This window comes from Zonotrichia leucophrys, unplaced genomic scaffold, assembly GCF_028769735.1.
Source record: "Zonotrichia leucophrys gambelii isolate GWCS_2022_RI unplaced genomic scaffold, RI_Zleu_2.0 Scaffold_62_284954, whole genome shotgun sequence".
In the NCBI taxonomy this organism is placed as follows: domain Eukaryota; kingdom Metazoa; phylum Chordata; class Aves; order Passeriformes; family Passerellidae; genus Zonotrichia; species Zonotrichia leucophrys.
In genome coordinates, this window is record NW_026992267.1 from 31,233 (window position 1) to 53,286 (window position 22,054).

At 43.8% G+C, this 22,054-nt stretch overlaps 1 protein-coding gene across 1 annotated transcript in view; it reads left to right on the top strand.

Moving 5' to 3' along the window:
* Positions 1-1,808: 1,808 nt before the first annotated feature.
* The window catches only part of LOC135460590 (protein fem-1 homolog C-like), an 82,468-nt gene continuing 62,222 nt past the window's right edge, over positions 1,809-22,054 (top strand). The window contains exon 1 of the mRNA XM_064737479.1: positions 1,809-2,352. Coding sequence (XP_064593549.1) covers positions 1,809-2,352 — 544 coding nt within the window. The remainder of the gene's footprint in view (positions 2,353-22,054) is intronic.

A 22,054-nucleotide genomic window follows, 5' to 3' on the forward strand; every position in this document is an offset into this window, starting at 1 on the left:
AATATAATAACCAAACTAACAGTACATGCGTAACGATCTATTAACTATTTTACAACAGTTTCTAAACTATTTTTAACAGGAAACACACATTTTTCTTTCTCCAGACAGGGCAGGTTTTGCATCCCGCTGCAAGGGATGGGTTTATTGCCCGGAACTGCTGATCAGATCCACACATGGTCAGCTGTGAGGGATTTCCTCCTACAGCCCTGCGGGTTTTTGCTACTCTCCATGGAAGCGCCCCTCTCCAGGTACCGTACGCCCTCGCTGTTCCCTCACCACTCTGACATTCCTCCCCGCCGGTGCACGCTCCGCTCTAGCACTGCCTTGCCTTTTGTTTTATTCTAGAGAAAGGAAAAGAAAACACGGGCTGGGGAAAAACAACTCCCCGTACCTGATCCCCACATACCACAGCTAATCAAAACCTACCTCCTTTCCGCCGCGTTCTGCCAGCCCGCACGCGCTTTAGTGGAGGGCGGTGCGAGGGGCCAGCACCGCCCCCCCCCCAGAGGACAACTACCGCATCACCACCGTCCGCCAGCACCGCCCCATTCTTAAGCGTAGATTGAGCGATGGCGTAGTCCCACCTCCCGCCCTGCTCCGAGTGGCTGGCGGCGCTCAGGCGGGTTTCTCATTGGGCTCAGCGGTGGTTGGGATGTGCTTGGTTGGTTCCTCTGTTTCGGAGTGTAGGGTTGGCGGTAGACGTTCGTCGCTGTGGGGACTGGTCGTTCGTGGAGGAGCTGGATGGAGTGGGGGAGACGGCGGGCGCTTCCGTGTGAAAGTGGCTTAGGTGGGAGAGAGCCGGTGGCATCCTGGGGAGGTAGCCCGCACCCTTGGGTCCTTCCCCGCCTGTTGTGGGCGGCGCGGCGGTGCCACTGCTGCTGCCTCTGCACGCAGGCGGTGGAGGCTGTCCTGTTCCAGCGGTCGTGTGAGGAGCGATTCTGAGGGAACTGGGAAGAGGCTTTTGGGGATTCTAGGGTGGTTTGGGAGGCGGGTGATTGTTTGACTAGAGATAGAAAATAGAGGGGCTATCTGAAGCGAGGCACGGGGTAATCCGGGGCGGGGCGGGGGATAGGGAGGGTTGGGGTGAGAGGCAAATATAGCGTCGTCTTGAAGGAGGAGGTTTGGAGGCGGGGGGTTTTGGGCAGGCCGAGGGTGTTTGTGATGGAAGGGCAAGTTCGGGGTTTCGGTGGTGTCTGATACTAAATCACACGACTGTGGCAAGGACGTGTTTTGTTTTCCCATCAGGCTCTGAAATTGCTCCCTCGCCAGTAGGATGGAGGTAGCACGGGGACGGGTGTGTTTGTGAGCATGGGGCTCCTCAGAGGACCTGAGGGGGTGGGGCTCGTGGTTTTTTACTTAGGCTGTGTTTAAAAGCAGAAGTTGATACAAGTGAATGGTTTGTCATGTTGTGAGGGGAAAGTGTTTTCCTGCAAATGGTATGCATAGCTCACTGCTAGGACCTGGCCTCCTGATCGATATCTTCCTTTAAGAGATACTGTGCAATCCAGGAAGTCCCATGAACGGCAGCTGGATGTTGGTGCACCACAGTCAGTGGTTTGAGTATAGCTGTAGAAAAATGTAATTGCACATACTTGTTTGAGAAGTAGAAGGTAAAAACATCCAGAATTTTTTCTTTTTCAGAGTTATCAAGTGAAGCCTCTGCTTTGTCAGGACCTTGTTCAGCATCTCCATGTTTTCCCATCTGTCTGATCTGAGAAAAAGTTGGGGCTGTGTGTTTCCAATAAGCTTTTGTATGTGACTCTGAAAAGGGCAGGTGTGTATCCTTCAAGAAATAGAGGTACAGATAAATGGATCTAAAGACAGCAGTGTTCATCGCAGCTCGTGATGGCAAGCTGTGTCTCCTTTCCAAGTTACTGGCAAGCAAAACAAGAGAAGAGGTGGCCTTACTAATGTCAGAAAAAACCAACGGTGCCACACCACTTTTGATAGCAGCTCGTTATGGGCACATTGACATTGTGGAATACTTGTTGGATTATTGCTCTGCTTCTATAGAGATTGGTGGTTCGGTTAATTTTGATGGTGAGATCATTGAAGGCGCTCCACCATTATGGGCAGCATCAGCTGCTGGACACTTGAAGGTGGTTCAGTGTCTGTTGGATCATGGTGCATCTGTCAACAACACAACTCTAACAAATTCAACTCCGCTTAGAGCAGCCTGTTTTGATGGTCACTTGGAAATAGTAAAATACCTTGTGGAGCACAAAGCAGACTTGGAAGTATCAAACCGTCATGGGCATACATGCTTGATGATCTCATGTTACAAAGGCCACAAAGAAATTGCTCAGTATTTACTTGAAAAAGGAGCTGATGTTAACAGAAAAAGTGTTAAAGGTAAATTTGTTTTATTTTTTTTGTAGTAAATAGGAGTGAAGTTACTCATATTCTTAAAGAGGATGACATCCAAAAATATTCCTCGAGTCTCACAATGTGAATGTATTTTCCAGTAAGAGATTAAGTGTATTTAGCTGTTTTTACAATTTTTTAGCATACTCATTTAATAGTGGCTATAAAATGTAATTCTAAGTTGATACACTTTAACCTAAAGACTCTGCGTTTATGCAGGTGCAGAGTTAATTGACTTTTGCTGAGAACTATTTCTAGCAGGTTTGTACAGTAATAATAATGTGAGCATATATTGTGTAAAATTTAGGATGTTTTTCATACTGTTTCTTAACAAACCAAATATGCTGTATGTCAAATTTACCTGTGCCACTAAGACTAGAAGAGGGAAAGATGCATAAAGGAGAATAATTATTTTCTACATTGGAAATGAATAATTACTTTGCTCTTTACTCCTCCTCTCCCTCAAACTCCTGAATCCTTTTGGACCTTTTTTCAGTGTTAGTAGACAAAAACGTGGTTTAGGATTAAGGAGATGAAGCTTCCTGTGACTGATTGCAACAGAATGACTTACAGTGGTGCACAGATCACAAAGAATATCTTTGCATTGGTATACAATTATCCTGACACATTGTTCAAAGTGAAGACTTACGTCCTTTTTGCCGTGATTATATTTATGTGGACCTCTTATTCTAATTGCTGGCTTTTGTTACATCTCAAACTTATATGTGACTATGGTATTGGCCTAAAAAGCATGTTGCTTACTGCAGGTTATGGTTAACTTTTTTAGCTCATTGAGCCAGGATTGTGTCTCAGCAGCTTCTTTTTTAACAAATATGTTTATTAATAATATATCTCCTAATAAAATGTTCTGTAGTATATTACTTCAGTTGCCCTCTTCTGGCTAATTACAATTTTAACAGTATCATATACTTCAAGTATATTTTGACAGAAATACCTGTAGGTCCTTGGTTACCGCACAATATTTTAAAATATTAAATACCAAATATTAGAGTAATTGCTTTGAAAAGCTCTTCCATTAACTATGCCTTTTTTCTGCAAGTCATGGAGTTATGTGGGTTTTATATAAAGAAAGCTAAACAAAAAATTTGTCATAGAGGTGGGCAGAGCAAAACAAATTTTCCTTTGGAAGGATTTAAGGCTGCCTATAAATCACGGACTTGTGGTGGGATAAAAATGTCATGTTTTTAGACTGGGCTCTTGGAATAATGAGCTAAATATAAAATGCTGTTATGGGAGATTACTAGAGGTTCTCTTCCAGGTATTTTTGAAACTAGGTGTGGCGGAGTAGTAGAGAGAAGACTCTCGGTCGGGTGCAAGAAGTATGACATTGATTATGTGGCTGATTATGATTAAATTTATTGCTAATACAGTATCTAAATATTGCCAATGCAGTATAAGCAGGTGTAAAGGGTTAAAATCTCAGCAGGTTCGGCTAGAAACATACAGGTTTACAGTCTTTGGCCTTGCAGAATGCACAATAATAAAGCATCTATGGAGCTACTTTAGGATTTTATATACAGATGTGACCAGATCTTAGTGCTTTTACTTACCCATCCAAAAGTGAGTGTTTCCCATCTTTTGGGCTGAATGTACCTTGCAGCTGTCCCTGCCGGGGAGGGGGGAGGGATCCACCCGGAAGCTGCCTGCAATCGCGGGAGACCAGTTGGTCCGTTCTCCAGCAGCATTTTAAACTCTTTTGCAGCCCGATGTGTGCCAAAGTCAGTCACAATCATCACAGCTCCCCCATCTCTGGAATGCATTAATTGTGCAAGCATTCAGACAGTTCCTCCTGCAATTCACACCTGGTGTTCTTAGGACAAATCGCACTGCCAATCAGAGACGGTAGGGGGAGGGTGTGGGGGTGCGGAGAATGCCCAAGAAGACCCAATCATCTTTCGTCGTTGCAGCAGGGAAAGTGAGCAGGTAAAATTACTCGAACTATCCCTTAGGCTTTTCCAGTAGGTTTTCTTATTGTAAGATAGGACTTTATTCACATTTAATAACCAGGGACAATTCTAGAGCTGAGAAAAATGTGAAAATATGTTTTCAAGTGTTGACACTTCTAAGGAAAACTTCAAATACTTGGAGATGACAAGATAGGTAAGTCACAGAGGTCTAAAAGCCAGGATGACAATTGAGACAGGGAGATAAAAGAGTAGTTTAAAAGCATGCAATTAACTCCTGCTTCTACAATACAGGCATAATCCACCTGTGGTTTGGACTACTAATATTCAGAATGCAGATGTTTTGGAAGTAAAGTTGTGAAAGTGCAAAAGTACAGAGATATAAAGAAAATCACTTAACGGCATAACCTGTTAAGAAAGCATTCCTTTATTCAGTACTGGAACGTGCTGGAGGTGTCCTTTTCCATAAACACACCTGCTTGGGCATTGCTCCCTCGGGGTTTTATACATTTTAATAGTCAAAGAATTCCCCAAGCCACGCTCAAAGTCTGTCCCCCTTGGTACGTAATAGGTACGTAATTAAAAATTCCTTGGATTTTTGGTCCTTTATGTTTTCGTGGAGCAAGATTGTCATCTACTGTCTCTTGGTCAGAACTGCATTCTTTATTTTGGGGTGTTTTATATGATTCCAGCGTCTTCCTCATCATGTCCTCTGCTTGAACTTCCATGCTTGTGCATGCGCTGTCCATCTGTACTGACTTGTTTACCTCTTATCTTGGTAACGTGAGACTCGTGCAATTAGCCTCAGCAAGGCAAAACTTATGAGTCTTTCATCTTGACAGGTTTCTACTTATTTAGTGTTCTGAAGGTCTTAGGACACTGTAATCAAGCCACAGCTGGGGAGGTTTGCTCATCTTCTCAGTCCCTTGTTTTCAACGTTCTACTATGAGCTAATAGTCTAAATAGCAATTAAAACAAAGATATGAATTGCAGTTATATGGTAAAACTAAGCTATAGATTGAAAGTTACAAAGTTTAAGCAAAATCAAGGAAGTAAAACTAAATTATAAAATGAAAGTTACAATGTTTAGGCAAACTACAAAAACAAGTAAAAACAAGCTACCAAACTAGGCAAAAATACAAAATTCTTTGTTTAACTCCTTTCAAAAGCTAGGATATATGATTTCTGAGTCTGATTCAGGTAGGATAGCACACTGAGGTAAAATATAGGTTTAGGACCATCTAACAGTACATGATGGTGAAGGAGGAGGTGAGTTGTGGCATAAGGACTTCACAATTAAAAATTGTAAAGCAGGTATGTTTTATTCCAGCTGGGACACACGGGGGATATTTCCACCAAAGACGTGCGTACCTGGCTAAGACAGGTTTCGGGTTTAAATACACATTGATCCTCCAAGCTCACACTTCCCTGCCTGCCTATTGCAGGTAAACCAGGACTCCTGAACAACTGACCAATATGATCAAGCAGAAGCCGTTCATTGTTTGCATTACACACACTTTTATAGATTCTACAAACTGCTAAGATCACACTTCTTGATTGGTGCCTTTGTCTTGTTCTCTCGTTCTCTGCCTCCATTTCTCGGTGTCTGTGATTGATTACCGTGCAGGTGTCCTACAGTACTCTGTTATCTAGTTCTTGCGATCCTGGTATGCCATTTCTCAGCTTCTTCGTTCTTATTTTAGCACAGCTGATGTCTTAGTAACCTTGATGAATTCCACAGTGCCCTGAGAAAATTCTGATAAGAACAGTTACAAGCAGTATGGCTGGTGCACACTGAGGCCTAAGTTGTTCAGATACATTGCTACAATTCCCCCTTCTTCTTCTTGCACCAGCCAGACCCTCTTTACTGTATTCTCTACTAAGCAGGTCACCAACTTAATTATGCATGGAATAACACAAAGCAATAAAATAATGACTACTAATACTAACAAAGTTCCCTTTACCATATCTTTCAACCATCTGGTTATTCCCCATTCCTTAAACCGTTCATCCAAACCCCAGTCATTCACAGTCAATTTCTTCATGTTATCTTGTAGTTGTTTCAGTTTCATGTGAATGGATGCAGAATGGTCAGAGAGGTTCATACAACACATTCCTTCAAACTCCTCACAGATTAAAAAGATAGCTGATGGAAGCTTTTTTACAGTCACATTTGCACCAGCACTGCCAGGATAAGTCCAATTGTGGGAGTATTTGGTCACATTCTTATACCATGGAGAATTGGGATTAAGAATGACGCTATTATTTTTGGGACGTGGGACTAGGACATTGCTCATATTAGTAGATTTTGAGTTTAAAAAGTAGTTAAAAAACAAGTAATAATTTCCAGGTACCGAGCCTAGCAAGTCTAGTTCTTGAGTCTCTTGTCCACTTTCACTCAGTAACTGTGTTGTCATACCTGCTTGGAAGCCCTCGCCATTTGGCTTAATCCCCAGCCTTTTGCACACGTCCAATTTTGTACCACCACTGGTTATGTTACACCATCAATCCTCTGTGTTCGGCCTACTGGCTTCCCGGTATGGTTTTCCTCCAGCTCCTACCCATTTTGCAAACTTAGCAAAGTCACTTATGGGGATACCAATTTAAAAATGTATGGAAAGGATCTCCTGGCATGGTTAAGGATAAAAAAAAGGAAACTACCCCGGTAGCATTGGCCCAAGTAAGCTACATATTCTGTCAATGCCATCCTGGTGGGTTAATTTAGAGAAGCAGCCAGCACTCCGACCCCCACAGCCAACCAGTGTGAAAAGATCAGCCCCAGCAAGGAGGCAAAACCACAAGCTCCTCCACCAAATGAGCCGGAGTCTGAAAAACAAGATGGAAGCCAAAAGAGCACCGACAAACCCAATCCAAAGCTGAGAAGAAGCACAGCACCCCACAACAAGGATAGACAACAACACTCCACGAAGAAAAAGGCCAGAGAGTTCATCCACCATCCAGAACAAGGACCCCTAGAAAACACCAAGAAGCCCAAACAACCCTGCCTCCCACACAGCCTGCATGGCCACAACCCACGGGCACCAGGATGCATGAAAAGGAAACAAGCCCAGCGCTTCTTGAGGTTTATGGGGAATTAACTTTTATTCCTGTTACTTGGAATAACACCACCCAGGTATTGAACTTTTGGGTGTGCCGAGGTCTGCACTCTTCACAACTTGGGAAACTTCCTCCTCTAAACTCACAGCTATCTAATCCATGCTCCACATATTCTAATCTCACCCAAGGATAGCAGAAGTGTCCACAGTTCTGAGGGCAATGGATTTTTTCAGGTGGCGCTGATTGATTAGTTCACTACAATTACCTACTAACCATAGATGATTCATAACATGAACTGCTTTCAGCACTCTGTTCTGTGGGCTCAGCCCATCTGTTGGAGAAGATGAAACAGGAAAGCCTTAAAAATATGATTGCCTGGCAAAAGATTTTGAGAATATGGAAACTATAAGCGAGATTGAAATGAAAGCAAGCTTTGAGATACCAAGCCTTAGTTACTGAACAACTGGAAAACAATGGTATGGCTGGCTGAAGGTAATCTCCTTTTGATTAAACAATACCCTCTGCTTGCAGAGAGGTCCAAGAGTCAGAGCAGACCCTACTAGCTTGGCAGAAGGAGTCCAAAGAGTAGTTTTTAGGGTTTAAAATGTAACACAGTATGGTAATGTAATGATTCTTATAGGCTGTATGTAAATGCTATAGGATTTGTATCTTGTACTAGATTGGTTAGTGAAAATTAGAATATTCAGCACAGAGGAAGATTTATTGTATTGTAACGGGAACTTTGTCCTGTTTTACTCTTCTTCCGTCCTCTCTTTCTCTCTTATTCTTTGCTCTCTCTCTCTCTCTCTCTCTCTCTCTCTCTTTCGGGCTCCTCTTTGGAGCCTGCTCTGAGCTGCGGCTGGCAGCTCCAAGCAGGGCCCCTGCACCCACGCCCTTTGCAATAAACCGCAAGTTCCAAGACGTGGCTTCAGAGCTCTCTCGTCTCTGTCCATCCCAACCGTCCTACCCACCATCGCTCCTACACCCATCCTCCCTCATTTCTTGTTTATCAAGCAATCCTTTCAGTACCTGCTGTGTCCCTTCACCTCAAGGATTTCACTGAGCCATTTGCTTTTGCCCTGCCAAGTAAGGCCTGCTTTAAAAGTTTTATCGACAGGCATCAGTAAAAACCATGAGGCCTTCTACAGGTTGCTTTAATAGCCAAGGCAGTTCTTCCACCCGTTGATGCAAATAAAAAGGCTTATGAGGGGGAAAATGAGTGCTAATATGACCTGGAAAGTTCAACAATGCCCATTGCAAGGTGTCTTACATAGCTTTGATGATCTTTTCTGGTATAGGCCAAATTTCTTCTGGTACACTGCCCAAGCAAGTAGAGAATGGATTTTCTGGAGTAGCAGTAGATAAACACAAAGTATCTAAACCTAAAACATTAACTAAAGTCACCCAAACATTTGTTCTAGGTAGGCTAACCAGTAAAGTTGCACTACTAAGAGCAAATGAGGCCAAAAAGCAGAAGTATAACATTCGATCAAACCCCGTATTTCCCTTAAGCTATCAGCTAACAAAAATTCTACAACCCTACTGATTCTCACACTTATAAAGGCCACAATTTTCTGTGGTTGAAGCACAAGACGTCAGGTGCAAGTCGGAATCTCCATGCAATTCACATCCGTGTGTTCTCCTCTCTGCTTATGGAGTGGTCAGCATTTTCTTGCATTTGATAGGGTCTCATGCTCTTTGTGGAAATTTACCCAGACTCCATACTTGCAGAAACACAAGCAAACTCACACCCCCGCAGGGACTGGAGGATTTTCTTAAAATCTTAGAAGTGAAAAATGGGCTCTAATACAAGAAACAAAATATTGATTAGTTCTGCTTTGCAAAATTATATAGAGATAGATAAGATAACGACATAAGTTGTCACCACTAACACCCTTTGATTATTAGCATGAGGAAACACTAGAGCAAAACAATGCATGTAATGAAGAAGAAACTGACAGCAATTATGAATTAATCAGACAATACACCTAATCAATAACACATGTGAAATTATATAATTAATAAGCATTATAACACTGAACCATTATCCCAGAGTCTGCAGCAGCTGATAAATCTCAAATCAATGGAGAATTGGAAAATCATGTCTGGATAACGATTCCCCAAGCTCACTTTTAAGTAGGTTCAGCTATCATATTAGCAAGGTCAAATTGTCAAGTCAAAGCGACTTAAATCTAGTTTTGATGCAGAAAACACCTGGGTTTGTTGTTAAACATCCCATCCAAGTAGAATTAGGGCCTGGCCACAGCCCAAACTCTAATTGGTGGTTGTCTTTTAACACATTTTAAAACAAGGCTCTTAAGAATAACAGTCAGTCATGAGTAAAGACATTAATTGAATCCCTCTGCAGTTTCCTTCAGGATAAAGATGCTTCAAACACAGCAAACCTCTTCTTCAAAGATCTGAAAGTGGTCACAGACAGGATTGTGAGCCTGGCTCTAGACACCGAGAGTGGGAAGGTGGAGGAAATGCAGATGCATGAGAGACTGATTACCCAGTATGAAACCCAGAAAAAAAAAATTAATGTTGCAGCTGGACTCTATAAAGTGCTTTTGTCGTAACTGAGGAAAGCTACAAGACTAGCACTCTGGAGGAGGCTTTCAATTAAGCTCAAATATCTTTTCTTAGAACTCTGAAAAATACTTAAAATTATGAGACAACATTAGATCAAACCATAAGGTTAGTGTAGGGACCAGCCAGAGAGTTAACCTGGTCTAAGAGATGCATTAACAGCTAGAGAACAACAATAACAAAAAAGGTAGGATCCTGAAACGACACGTGTCTTATAGGTGATCGCGAAAAGAGATGGCAAAGCTGGCTGGTTGATGGAAGCTGGCTGTAAATACTATAACAATACCTTGTAAATAATTCTTATAAAAAAAATCAGTGAATTCACATTATGCAATCAGTATAACAGCAGCAAATGTTTGAAGAAGTTAAGACAACATTTTTTAAACATTCATGTAATATTAATAACAGTTACTATTTATCAAAATCACCTATAAAAGACGAAAACAGCAGAGACTGTAATGAAGAATAGAAATTTCAATGAAATTGATGATGTAACAAACTGCATCTTCTTCCACTCAAACAGGTGTTTGTTAGCATCTCATCTCAGCTGTTTCAATTAGAGCTGTCTTATCTCGCTAGAAAAATAACTACATATCTTACAATTTAGACAAATAACTTTTAACAAAACCTAGGATAAGTTATATTAAACAACACTTAAACTTGGAATGAATGAATTCTGATAGCAAGAAATAATAAACTTAATTTTAACAGAATATCAAAGTGGCAAGATGTAACTTAAGAGTACTTAGACTTAAATGTAGTGAAACTTAACTTTGCTTGATCTTATCAACACTCAACTTATTGAAAGTTATTATCTATAAACATTAAAGTTCCCTAAGTGTTCTGTCTTTGGAGAAATTTCAGATGGTTGTCATTGGAAAATACTTTTCCCAGTAGAAGATTTCCATCTATGTCATATTTAGAACAGCACTGTTTTGCATGGTGTTTTCCCTTTTTGCATCTAAGACATTGATTAGGTTACTTTATATTTTTTGTGGGCTCTGAGCAATATTTGCCAGTCTTCTTCATCTCTGAAGCATGTTTTGATGGCTTCTGTTTGCACTGTGGCAATGGTTTGCGTGAGGTGGTCTATGGATGAAATTAATGACTCAGATATCCCTTGTACTGTTTTTGTATATGTGCCCTCTGGGTTTCCTGCTGGTTGGGTTTGCAGAATTGCTTTTTCTGAATGAGCACTTGATTTAAAATTCGAAAAGTCTCTGGTATCTGGAGGACATAAAATGGTTTCTTTAGATATGGTTGAGCTGCATTCTATAGATTTGTTTCTTCTGTCGGTGCTCCTGTAGAGAACTTTTTGTCGTCCCTTTTTCTTGCAATAATAGAAGCGGCCAGAGGTGGTGCTGTAGTTGGAAGTCGGTAGTCTCGATGGTTATAAAATGGTGTCTACCGCACTGCGCATGCTCGGCACAGGGGGCCGCCCTCTTGTACGTCACTTTTCTGTAGGGGGCCGCCATTTTTTTGTACGGCAACTCCCTATAAGGCGCCGCCATTTTGTCCCAATGGAGCATGCCTGTCATATATGGTCAAATTGTCAAGCCAAAATTACTTGAATACATCTGCTTCACATGCCCAATAGTGATATAAGAGATCTTGGCACAGCCTTTCGGGTTTTGGGACTGGGACACCCGGTTTTTTGCCCGAATTTTCTGCTAAAAGTTCAGGGAGGCTGCTGCCTTTTTCAGGACTCTTATTCCCGACGCTGTTATATTCACGCATAAAGTCGAGGGAGTCATCCTCTATTGGAATAAGAGTCCCAATATAACCAGCCTGGGTCAGTGTGACCCTTGCTGCTGAGCCAAAGGCGGCTTCTGTGGTGCTTTACCCCAGAGATACCTTGGCTGCTGGAGATTGCAGCGGGGCACTGGTGCAAGTCCAGGCTTGTCAGGAACTCCGTTTACCTCAGGAGAGAGAGCTTCTGGCGATGGTGAAGAGAAGAAGGAGAGGATTCTGCTGGAGGGTTGCCAGATGTTTATTCCATGGTTACAGAGGTCTGAACCGGGGCAACTGCTGCCAACAGAATGGAGGCCGCATGGTCTCATTAACCTTTTAAGCTCCAGGACAGGGGAAGGGGAGGGGACAGGTGAGCTACCAACCAGGTGAAAGGGGCAGGGTCTCAAGGGACTAGGGACACCTATCCAATGTCCCCCAGGCCTGAGGGACCAACCACATGATGCCTTGCTGGTATGTTAGCCTGATTGACAGGGCACACTCAGCAAGGGGCGAGGGGGAAGGGAGAAGGCATAGGCACACCTGGGAAGGGACCCGGAAGTTTAAAACAGGACATTGCAACACACCGCAACAATCCTCCCCTCTCAGGGATCCCTCCCTCTCCTCCGGTGTAATATTACAAGCGGCCAAAGGCGGTGTTAGCTAGGTAGTCGGGGTCAAAGATGGCACCTGCTGTTACGCAGGAGAAATTCCAGAGATAGCTTTGCTAGCTTTGCTGTTTAACGAAATCTCATTAATTACAGGGCACATTGAAAACAAAGCAGCTGCAGCCTTATCTTTCTTAGTAAGAATATAAAAAAAGCCGAATATGAACAGAGTCCCAGAGTTCAGAGAAGTTCTTTGTCATGGTTTGAGCCTGGCACAGAGCCAGTGCCCCCCATGAAAATGCCTCACCCTGGTGTCTGCTGTGAGATGTGACCAGGAATAAGCAAAACAGGCTCTAACTTAAACATAAAGACCACTTTATTACTTAAACTACAGGAAAATAGGGAGAGACTATAAGGAAAAAAAAAAAAAAGAATTGAAAACCTTACAAAAAAACCATTTTTCTCCTCCCCCACCACCTGACTTTCCCAATCCAATACATTCTCCCAAAACAACTGCCCAGCCCGGCACGACACTTTAGTATACTCAAACATCAGTTCATGAAGAGGAAAGGAGTCCTTCTCGTTCCATAGGCTTCTCCTGGAAACACACTGAAACCTCGTGTGCTTCTCTGTTACTTCGGCACCGCCCGGAAGAAAAAAAAAGTCCTTCTGCCGCTTGTAACATCGTCCTTCCATGCCCAGTGCTCTCACCACTGACGGCATGGACCAGAGCTGCTTTTAGGGTTGTCTTTCAAGGATGCCTTGTCTCACTCCAAAAAGGCACAGTCTCTGCTTTTGGGACCTCTGTCCCCCCATATTTTTCCAACCCCCTGGGGCCGGGGGGTCCTCACGAAGAACCTTCCTGGTTTTGAGGCACTGCCTCCCCCTAAATGCAGTCTGTGTCACAGGAACAACTGAGTCCATAGCCACGAGAAAAGTCCAGCCAAAAGGCCACTCCAAATCATCTCTCCCCATCCAATCATCTCCACATTCTCCGGGCCAGGTCCTTATCTTATCTCATCTCTTATCTCCCTTCTTATTCAGATTCGAGGAGGATTAGCATTTTTGCAAGGCCCCAATCATGCAAGAAAGGGTTAAAAGTTTTCAGTCTCTGTCTGTCCTGGGACGAGATGATACTCCCACACGTGCTGCTGCTGCGGCCGGCCGGGCTGCGCCCTTCCCCCTTCTCCTCCTGGCTGGCTGCCATCACATTCGGTGCCGCCGGCTCTCTCTCTCTCCTGGGGGAAGGGGGGGGGGGGGGGGGGGGGGGCTGCCCGAGGGCTGACTCTCTGGGACCTTCCACCCTTCCATCCTCGAAGCCCCCTCAACCCCCACCTCTGTCCAGGCCCCAGGCCTACCGCATGGCGGCCCCTCCCCCGCCCAGCAGCAGCGGGCTGGGCGGGGGAAGAGATCTGACCTCTTCGCCCGACGATGTCCAAAAGAGGAAGTGCCAGGGCAGTGCCTTGCTTTTAACCCCTGTGTATTCTCGGAGGTGTGTCCAAACCCCACTGGCTACACCAGGTGTCAGTATGAAACCCAAAACCTTCATTGGTTTGACCACAGCTTCCCAGAATTCCCACTCCTTCCTGGTCAAACCATGACATTCTTAAATGCCCGGAGTAGTAAATCTTCAAATCGAGAATTTAATCTTATCAGAGTCTTTAGCTTAGTATAAACACCCCTTTGTTCTGACACATCTCAAGCCGTGCCCGAGCTAGCCGGGCTGCGGAGCCAGCGCGGGCTGCCTCTCGCTCCCGCCGCACTCTCTCCTTCTCAAAGTGGCACAAGCTTTTGCATTTGTATATCTGCGATTTGCATTCGACAACCCGCCACGGTGGCTGGGCGGCAGTGAGTCAGAGGGCGAAGGGGGTAGCGGGGGAGAGATTCGCCCTCCCATCGCTGTTGTTAACTCTTCAGGGGATACCACGGGACACCCCGTGCGTAAACCCGGTGCCGGAGGAAGGAGCGGCAGATCCACCTCCACCCCCTCCGGTTCCAATGCAGACTGCGGACCCAGTGCGGCATGTAGGACCGCATTGTTATTGTCTGAGACTGCCTGTTGGGCCTGCAGCTCCGGCTCCGCGGGTGCAGAAGGGGGTATTAATGGGTCCTCCCCCGTGAAAAACTCTGGGGCATATGCTGGAAACGTCATCGCGGGGTCGTCTGCCTCTAGGGCTGCTGCTGCTCCGGCTGCAGCTGTCCTCTCCACTTGTAATTGTTTTAAAAATGTTATCATTAATTTCTATGTTGTACTCAATCCCTTAGTGTCTTTGAACCCGTCTCTGATTGCATCCCAAAGGGCCATCCCGAGCTTTTCCCACTCAGAGGTATCAAATATGCTTTCAGGGTTAGTAAAAAACCCTTTCTCCTTGTAATAAGCGAATTCACCAAATTTAAGAATTGTATAATTATCTTTATTATTATGCAAGCGAGAGTAAGCAAGGTTCAGCGCTGGGCGGCCAGGAGTCCCCGCTCCTCTTAGGCGCACGCCTTTCCCCCTTTAAAGTTCGCTTTTTACTGTCTCTTTCTTCCGGATTCCTGGATGACGTGGTCCGTCTCCTGCGCTTGCTCCTCTGGTTGCTAGGGGGTCTTTTTCTGCCTTCTGGTGGTCGTGGGATGAAGGCCCCAAGTCTTCCTCTTTGGCCGCTTTCCTTATAAGGCATATCTATAAGTCTAAATTCTACAAGCTAAGCAATTCTCGCAAGGTTAATAATTGTTACCAGATGTGGCGGTATTTAGTTACAGAGGGTCTCATATACCTATGGGGTGGCATTTGCAAACCAAGCAATTCTAGCGAAGTTAGTAATTGTTACCAGATGTAGCTGTATCCAGTTACAGGGGGGGTTTGTAAACAAAGCAATTCTTACGAAGTTAAAGGTTTTACCATATGTGACTGCACATAGGTATACATTATATCCTGCTAAACAAGACCTGTTTAGCTATTGTTTTATAATTTAAATTATCTAGCTATTAATGAACAAACGTATTGCTACTTATTACAATCCCCCATTTCTCTTTTTACCAATTTTGTTCATTAAATCTTTTTAGCTCCTTCCTAGCAAGCGCTAAATGGTCTATTTCATCAATTAAGCTCTGTGCATTAATTATACATGCTAATTTCTTTAGCCTTTTCATCATATTCCAATTCATAACAAATTGAACTGCTGACAAAATAAATCCTAGTATAATCAGAATTAAAAAAACGACAATGGGATGGCACATACTGTTTAGGACACCTGTGGCAGTAGGTGACCATTTGAACAGCGTATCCCACCACCTATGATTGCCATCTTGCTTCACCCTTTCTACTACCTGGTGTATTTTCTCTACGTCATGTTGAACAGTTACTAGGGTCTTCTGTCTGCTTTTCTTGATTTTCTCAAGAATTTTGATCAGGTCCTGATGGAACAATAGTTGTCTCACTAGGGTGAAGTTCATCCCAATCGGGGTGGGCATTAGCTTGTGAATCAGTGTGTAGTTAGATTGTAATAGGTGGTGAGAGGTAACTGTAGCTTCATAAGTGGTGTCACACCCTGTAATCTTAGAGAAGTGACAAGCACAGAAGTTTGAGTGATTCTTTGTATCCACCATAATATTATCTACTAGCACAGAATCACAAAGAGTTCTAAAACGTGCACCCATTGCCTATGTATATAAGAACTGTTTTAGAAGCCTTGTTAGGGCGAATCTCAAAATGGCAAATGTTTTGCTCTGTGTCCAAACAGATATCTTGAGCTATAATTACATTGCCCTCACAGATGAACCCCAATTGTTCTCGTACAATACAAGATTCCAAGTCAACAGTTTGCCATTTGTCATCAAACTGACGGGCCCATCCTCTATGTTCTGTAGGATAGAGGACAGCTCCGTCATGGTTTATTCCTAATGCAATGACAGGAAAAATTAGATGTACAGAGGCATTTTGTATGGTCAAGACAAAGGCAGTGACTGTATTAGAAATAGGGTTGTAAGCAAAATTCACCAGTTTCCACAAGAATTGGAATTCCCTTTCAAATTCAGTGGCATTGTCCCAGATTATTTTCCGAATTTCTGTGGGGAAAGTGCCTTCCTCGCCCTCTCTTATAATTGCAGCAGAGACTGACTGCATCCATAATTGTGCCTGGATACAGCTGAGGGCTAAGGAGACATTATTTTGTGTGGCACCAAGTGCATCAATCACCAATTTGTGATTGTTCACATTTACTCTGTCCCAATTTGGCAAAATGTTTGACAACATCCACTGGTGTGTCCCCAAAGCCAACAGAGATTACCTCAGTGGTTGCTGTAATTTGGACAGATCTCTGGCTGTAGCAGCCATTTTGTTCATTAGTACCTCCGAATCGATGCTGTTCAGAATTCCCAGTCCTGTGCCTAGAACACCAGTCACATCTCTAAGTTTCCTTGTTTTAAAAGAGCTGCGTTTCCTGAGCCAAGTAGTCCAGCCTTCAAAGGATGTTTGCAAAAACGGAGAAAAAGCTGGCTGGATTTCTGAAACATTGGTCTGCATCAGCAGTTCGACCTGTTTGAGAGACCATGCTGGATTGAATAATATTTGTTGCTGACCAGTTTTTCTGATTATATTAGGTCCTATTTTGAAAATTTTTGGCGTAAGTATGACCGGTGGTGTAGGTGAAACGGTGATAATGTGAGGTTTAGTAGTGGTAGATTGTGTTTTAGTATCTATTATGAATTTAAAAGAAAGGCCCTGTGTATCTTTTGCCCAGAGGCAGACTACCTCTGCCATGTGAGTTAATGTGAAGTTTTGCCAGCAGTCTCGTGCTGGGTATTCACAATTTATTTGTTTATCCTCCTGACCCATGGAAACACTGATTGAGATTGAGTTTGTATAGTCTGATCCATTAACCATTCGACATCCAATATTAATTTGTTCTCCCACTACTCCTTGAAGCTGCCAAGTTTTCTGCCTCTTCCATTCGTGTTTGGCGTACAGCAGACCGTCATGCAGAACTAATGTTAGTAAACTTAACCCTATGGTATTTCCCATAGACCCGGTAGATTGCAAAAAGGCCTGAGACCAGTCAGTGATCAGGGTCCGTTTGACTAGGATCTTGTTCCCTTTATAAGGCTGATGGGGGTTTCCCCAGGCAGTCGGGAAGCTCAGGATTATAATGATAAAAATAGCGCGCCAAGCAGGGCAGGGTCCTAGCAACAAATTTTGTTCACCTTTTATAACCATATCTCTTTTACCTGGAGCATTCCTGTGCTCCGTTCCTGTTCCTGTGGCCCGTTGCTCTCCCCCACTACTCCTTACCTCTCTGCCTCGCCTGCCAGCCTGGGTGCATCGGTCTGCAGGGATCATTATCTTCTCAGCAGCAGGGGTAGTCTTCAGGGGGTGCATTATTTGGGCTATCTCCTTAACTCCTGCCCCCACTCCTAAGGGCAGGCTGCCAGGCCTCCAGGCAAAGGATCTCTCTGATTTTATGGCGGACTCTTTGCCGTTCCTAGCGAGCTTTACAGGGCCTGAGTCTCACTGTCTGGTTTTTCCTCCGAGCCTTACGGGCCCGTTTCTTATATATTCAGAAGTAGCGACGTACGGTACTATCCCAATTTCGGGGCTCAACTTGCCACTCTATGGGGACATGAATCTTTTTCCCTTTACACACCTGGTCTAATATCACACTCTGATTTTGGCAGATGAGCCTATATGATTGGTGATGCATTGCCCAGGCCAGGGCCCAATGTCTCCTCTGCTCTATATTTTCAATTAATGCTATTGCTTCCCTATAAGGGATTTCTCTTTGTCCTGGGGCTGTTGCAAATTTCCTTAGGGCCGTGTGAGTGTTTTCCCTCCTCCAATCCCAATCACAAGTATGGCACCAGATACCCCCACCTAATTGTGATTGGAAAACCCACCATTTGAGCCTACATGCCCCGCAAAATATTTTTATCCATGCCCTACAGTTGGGATCACCACATTTAATGCACCCAGGTCTGTTAGACAAGTGGCCGCCTTATCTCAGCGAGGACCTCAGCCACTGATATCAGATCATCCCACGTGTGCCAAATAAGAGGACACTTCAGTTCCTTTTCCACCCTTTGAATATTGTCTCTGACCAGTAGCTGCAGTCGGCGTTTCTCCCTCTCAGTCATTCATATTACCAGTTGATATGCGTTCTTATGTTTTCCGAAGAGTCAATCGTAGATCTCCAGGGTGACTGGTCACCTCCCAAGGGGTGTCTGCAGTGATGGGTCCTTTCACTCGACTGGCATGTGTCCAGCCTTTTTCAGCAGTTCGGACGGCTGTTTCTGTGGTAAACAGAACAACATAGGGACCTTCCCATTGGGGTGTTAGGGAGGTCTCTTTCCAAGTTTTAATTAGGACTCTATCTCCAGGTTTAAGCTTATGCATTGCTATATCCAAAGGGGGTCTTTGTACCAATAGCCCTTTTCGTTTTAATTCCTCCCTTTGTTTCATTAGCTGCTGTATGTAACTCTGAATTTGACTATCTTGGATACAGGGATGGTTTCCTGGTAGCTCTAAGTCGTAAGGCATTCCATAGAGCATTTCAAAGGGAGAGATACCCACATCCGTCCTAGGTTGGGTTCTAATGTTTAGCAGCGCCATGGGTAAACATCTGACCCACAACATTTTAGTTTCCACCATAAGTTTAGTAAGTTGCTTCTTGATTTCTCCATTTGCCCTTTCTACCCTCCCTGAGCTTTGAGGGTGCCAAGGGGTGTGATATTTCCATTTAGTACCTAAGGCCATGGTTACCTCTTTCAGTACTTTATTTGCGAAATGGGGGCCTCTATCAGAGTCAAATATTTCTACTAGTCCATACCTAGGGATTATTTCTTCCAGCAAGGTTTTAATCACCACGTTTGCAGTAGCCCGTGATGTAGGATATGCTTCTACAAAGTGGGTTAGATGATCTATCAGTACCAATAAGTACTTGTACCTCCCTACTTCCAGTAGCTCGGCGAAATCTATTTGTACATGTGAAAAAGGTCGGTGTGCTAATTCCCTTCCTCCTGGAATCCTTTCTCGAGCTTGATGCCTATTAACCCTCTGGCATGTTATACATCCCCTAACTACTTGTTTTGCTATATCGTAAATTCCTATACGCATATACTTAATAGTAAACTGATCTACTAAGGCTTGGGTTCCCCAATGAGTCTGTTCATGCAACTGCTGCACTATCCTCTGAGCCATAGATTTTGGCAGCGCTTCCCTATCGTCTGGCAATTTTCGAATACCCTCATTCTCTTTTATTCCCATTTTGTCTAATTTTTCCTTTTCCTGGGCTGTGAAGCTCAGGACACAAATTCTCTCATCATCTTGCGTTCTCCTTATTCCCTGCTCCTGGAATTTTCTGAGGGCAGCTTTCTTTGCTTCTCTGTCTGCTATGTTGTTTCCTCTGATCAGATGGGAGGGACCCTTTTGATGTCCTTTAACATGTACTATTGCTATTCTCTTTGGGCCTCTTAACGCTTGTAATACCTGAGTAATTAGTTCCTGATGTATTAATTCTTTTCCTCGGGAATTTATTAACCCTCTTTCTTCCCAAATTTTTCCAAAAGTATGTATCACTCCAAAGGCATACTTTGAGTCCGTATAGATGGTCCCAACCTTAGCTTCCAAGAATTTCAGAGCCCGCAATACCGCATAAAGCTCACAGGCCTGGGCTGACCAACTAGGACTCAGAGGGCCGGATTCTATTATTTCTAAATTTTCACCTCCCACAATCACATATCCAGAGATTCGCTTTCCCTCAACAACCCTAGAGGAACCATCCACAAATAACTTTTCTCCCTCTTCCAGCTCTTCTTCTTCGAGATCCGGTCTAATTTTTGTTTGTTCCTCTATGCTGTGTAGGCAATCATGAGTTAAATTCTCCTGTGGATCTCCAAACAAGAATTCAGCAGGGTTTTTCAGGGAGGTGGTTTCAAGTATCAACCGAGGGGATGACAGTAAAATGCCCTCGTATTTCAAAAGTCTGGAGTCTGTTATCCATTTTTCTGCCTTTTGTTGCAATACTGCCCGTATATTATGGGGGGTAAAGACTCTCAGTTCTCCTCCATAGGTAATTTTGAGAGCTTCCTCCACTAAGAGGGCTGTGGCTACTATAATCTGCAAGCATGTTGGCCATCCCCTACTTACTGGGTCCAGTAATTTAGAAATATATGCTACTGGTTTTCGACTGCTAGCCCAGTCCTGAGCCAGTACCCCAAATGCTACTCCCGCCTCAGTATTAACGAACAAATAAAAAGGTCTCCTAACATGAGGGAGGCTTAGCACCGGGGCATTAACCAATTCCTCTTTTAGTTGTTCTAATGATTCATCATCCTTTTCAGTCCATTTAATCAAACCTTCAATAGTTAGTTTTTCATACAAAAATTGTACCTTGACACTAAAGTTTTCAATCCATTGTCTGCAGTATCCTACGAGACCCAATAGCTGTCTGATTTGCCTCTTATTTCTTGGGGTAGGAAGGGAGAGGATTCCCTTAACCCTCTCTGGATCTAGTGTTTTAGTTCCTTTACTGAGTCGGTGTCCCAGGTACCTCACTTCTTTTTCTACGAATTGCAATTTATTTTTGGACACCTTCAGCCCCTGAACGCTCAAAAAGTTTAAAAGCTTAATGCTTTCTTCCCTAACTGATTCCTCACTCTTTCCAGCTATTAACAGATCATCTACATATTGAACAAGGGTTATTCCTGGATTTGGGGTATAGGTTTTCATTATCTGTTCTAATGCATGCCCAAATAAATTCAGGGACTCGGTGTATCCCTGTGGGAGCACGGTCCACCTTAGTTGTTGCTTTCGGTGGGTATCGGGATCATCCCATTCGAATGCAAAATAGTCTCTACATTCTTCCTTCAAGGGGCATGCCCAAAAGGCGTCTTTTTAATCTATAACACTATACCATTGGTCATCAGGTTTCAATTGACTGAGCAATGTATGGGGGTTAGCTACTACAGGGAACCGGGCAATAGTCCTTTTATTTATTTCCCTTAAATCATGTACTAGTAGGTATTTTCCATCTGGTTTTTTTACGGGTAAGATGGGGGTGTTGAAGGGAGACATACAAGGTTCCAAGAGCCCTTGTTGTATTAACCGTTCTATCTCTGGTTTTAGTCCCCTTCGCCCATCATCTGACATGGGATATTGTTTTATCCTCACCGGGATTTCTGGGTTTTGGATGATAACCGTGAAAGGCTCTATATTCAGTATTCCTGCTGTGTCAGGGGTATACCAAACCTCTGGGTTTATCTTCTCCTCGTCAGTGGCCCGTAGGGGGCACAGTCTGGCTTTCAACTGTTTTTCTTCAATATTTATATTTATTCCTAATTCCACCATTAAATCTTTACCTAATAAACTGTAATCGGCTTCAGGAATTAGTAGCAGGGATCCTACCCCTATTTTCTTCTCTGATTCTATTAAGATGTCTTTAATTACAGGAACCTTGAAGGGTTCCCCTTTTGCCCCAATAACCTGTACTGTTGAAGGCGAAATCTTACATCCCGGGGGCAAAGATTGAACTGTTGATCTCTCGGCCCCTGTATCTACAAGGAAGGTTCTGGGGGTTTGCTGGGGACCCACTTTAAGTTTTACCAAGGGCTCTGATGACATTTGAGTCCCCAATAAATAGAGCCTTTGACCCCCCTAATCCTCTTTGAACATTTTCTCATCCCTAAGCCTCTTTCGACATTCCCTCTTCATGTGTCCTTTCCCACCACAGTAGTAGCACACCGTTCCTTCTCTCCCCCCAGCTGGGGGCCCTCCTAAATCCCGGGGACCCCTCCTCATGTCATTTCTTT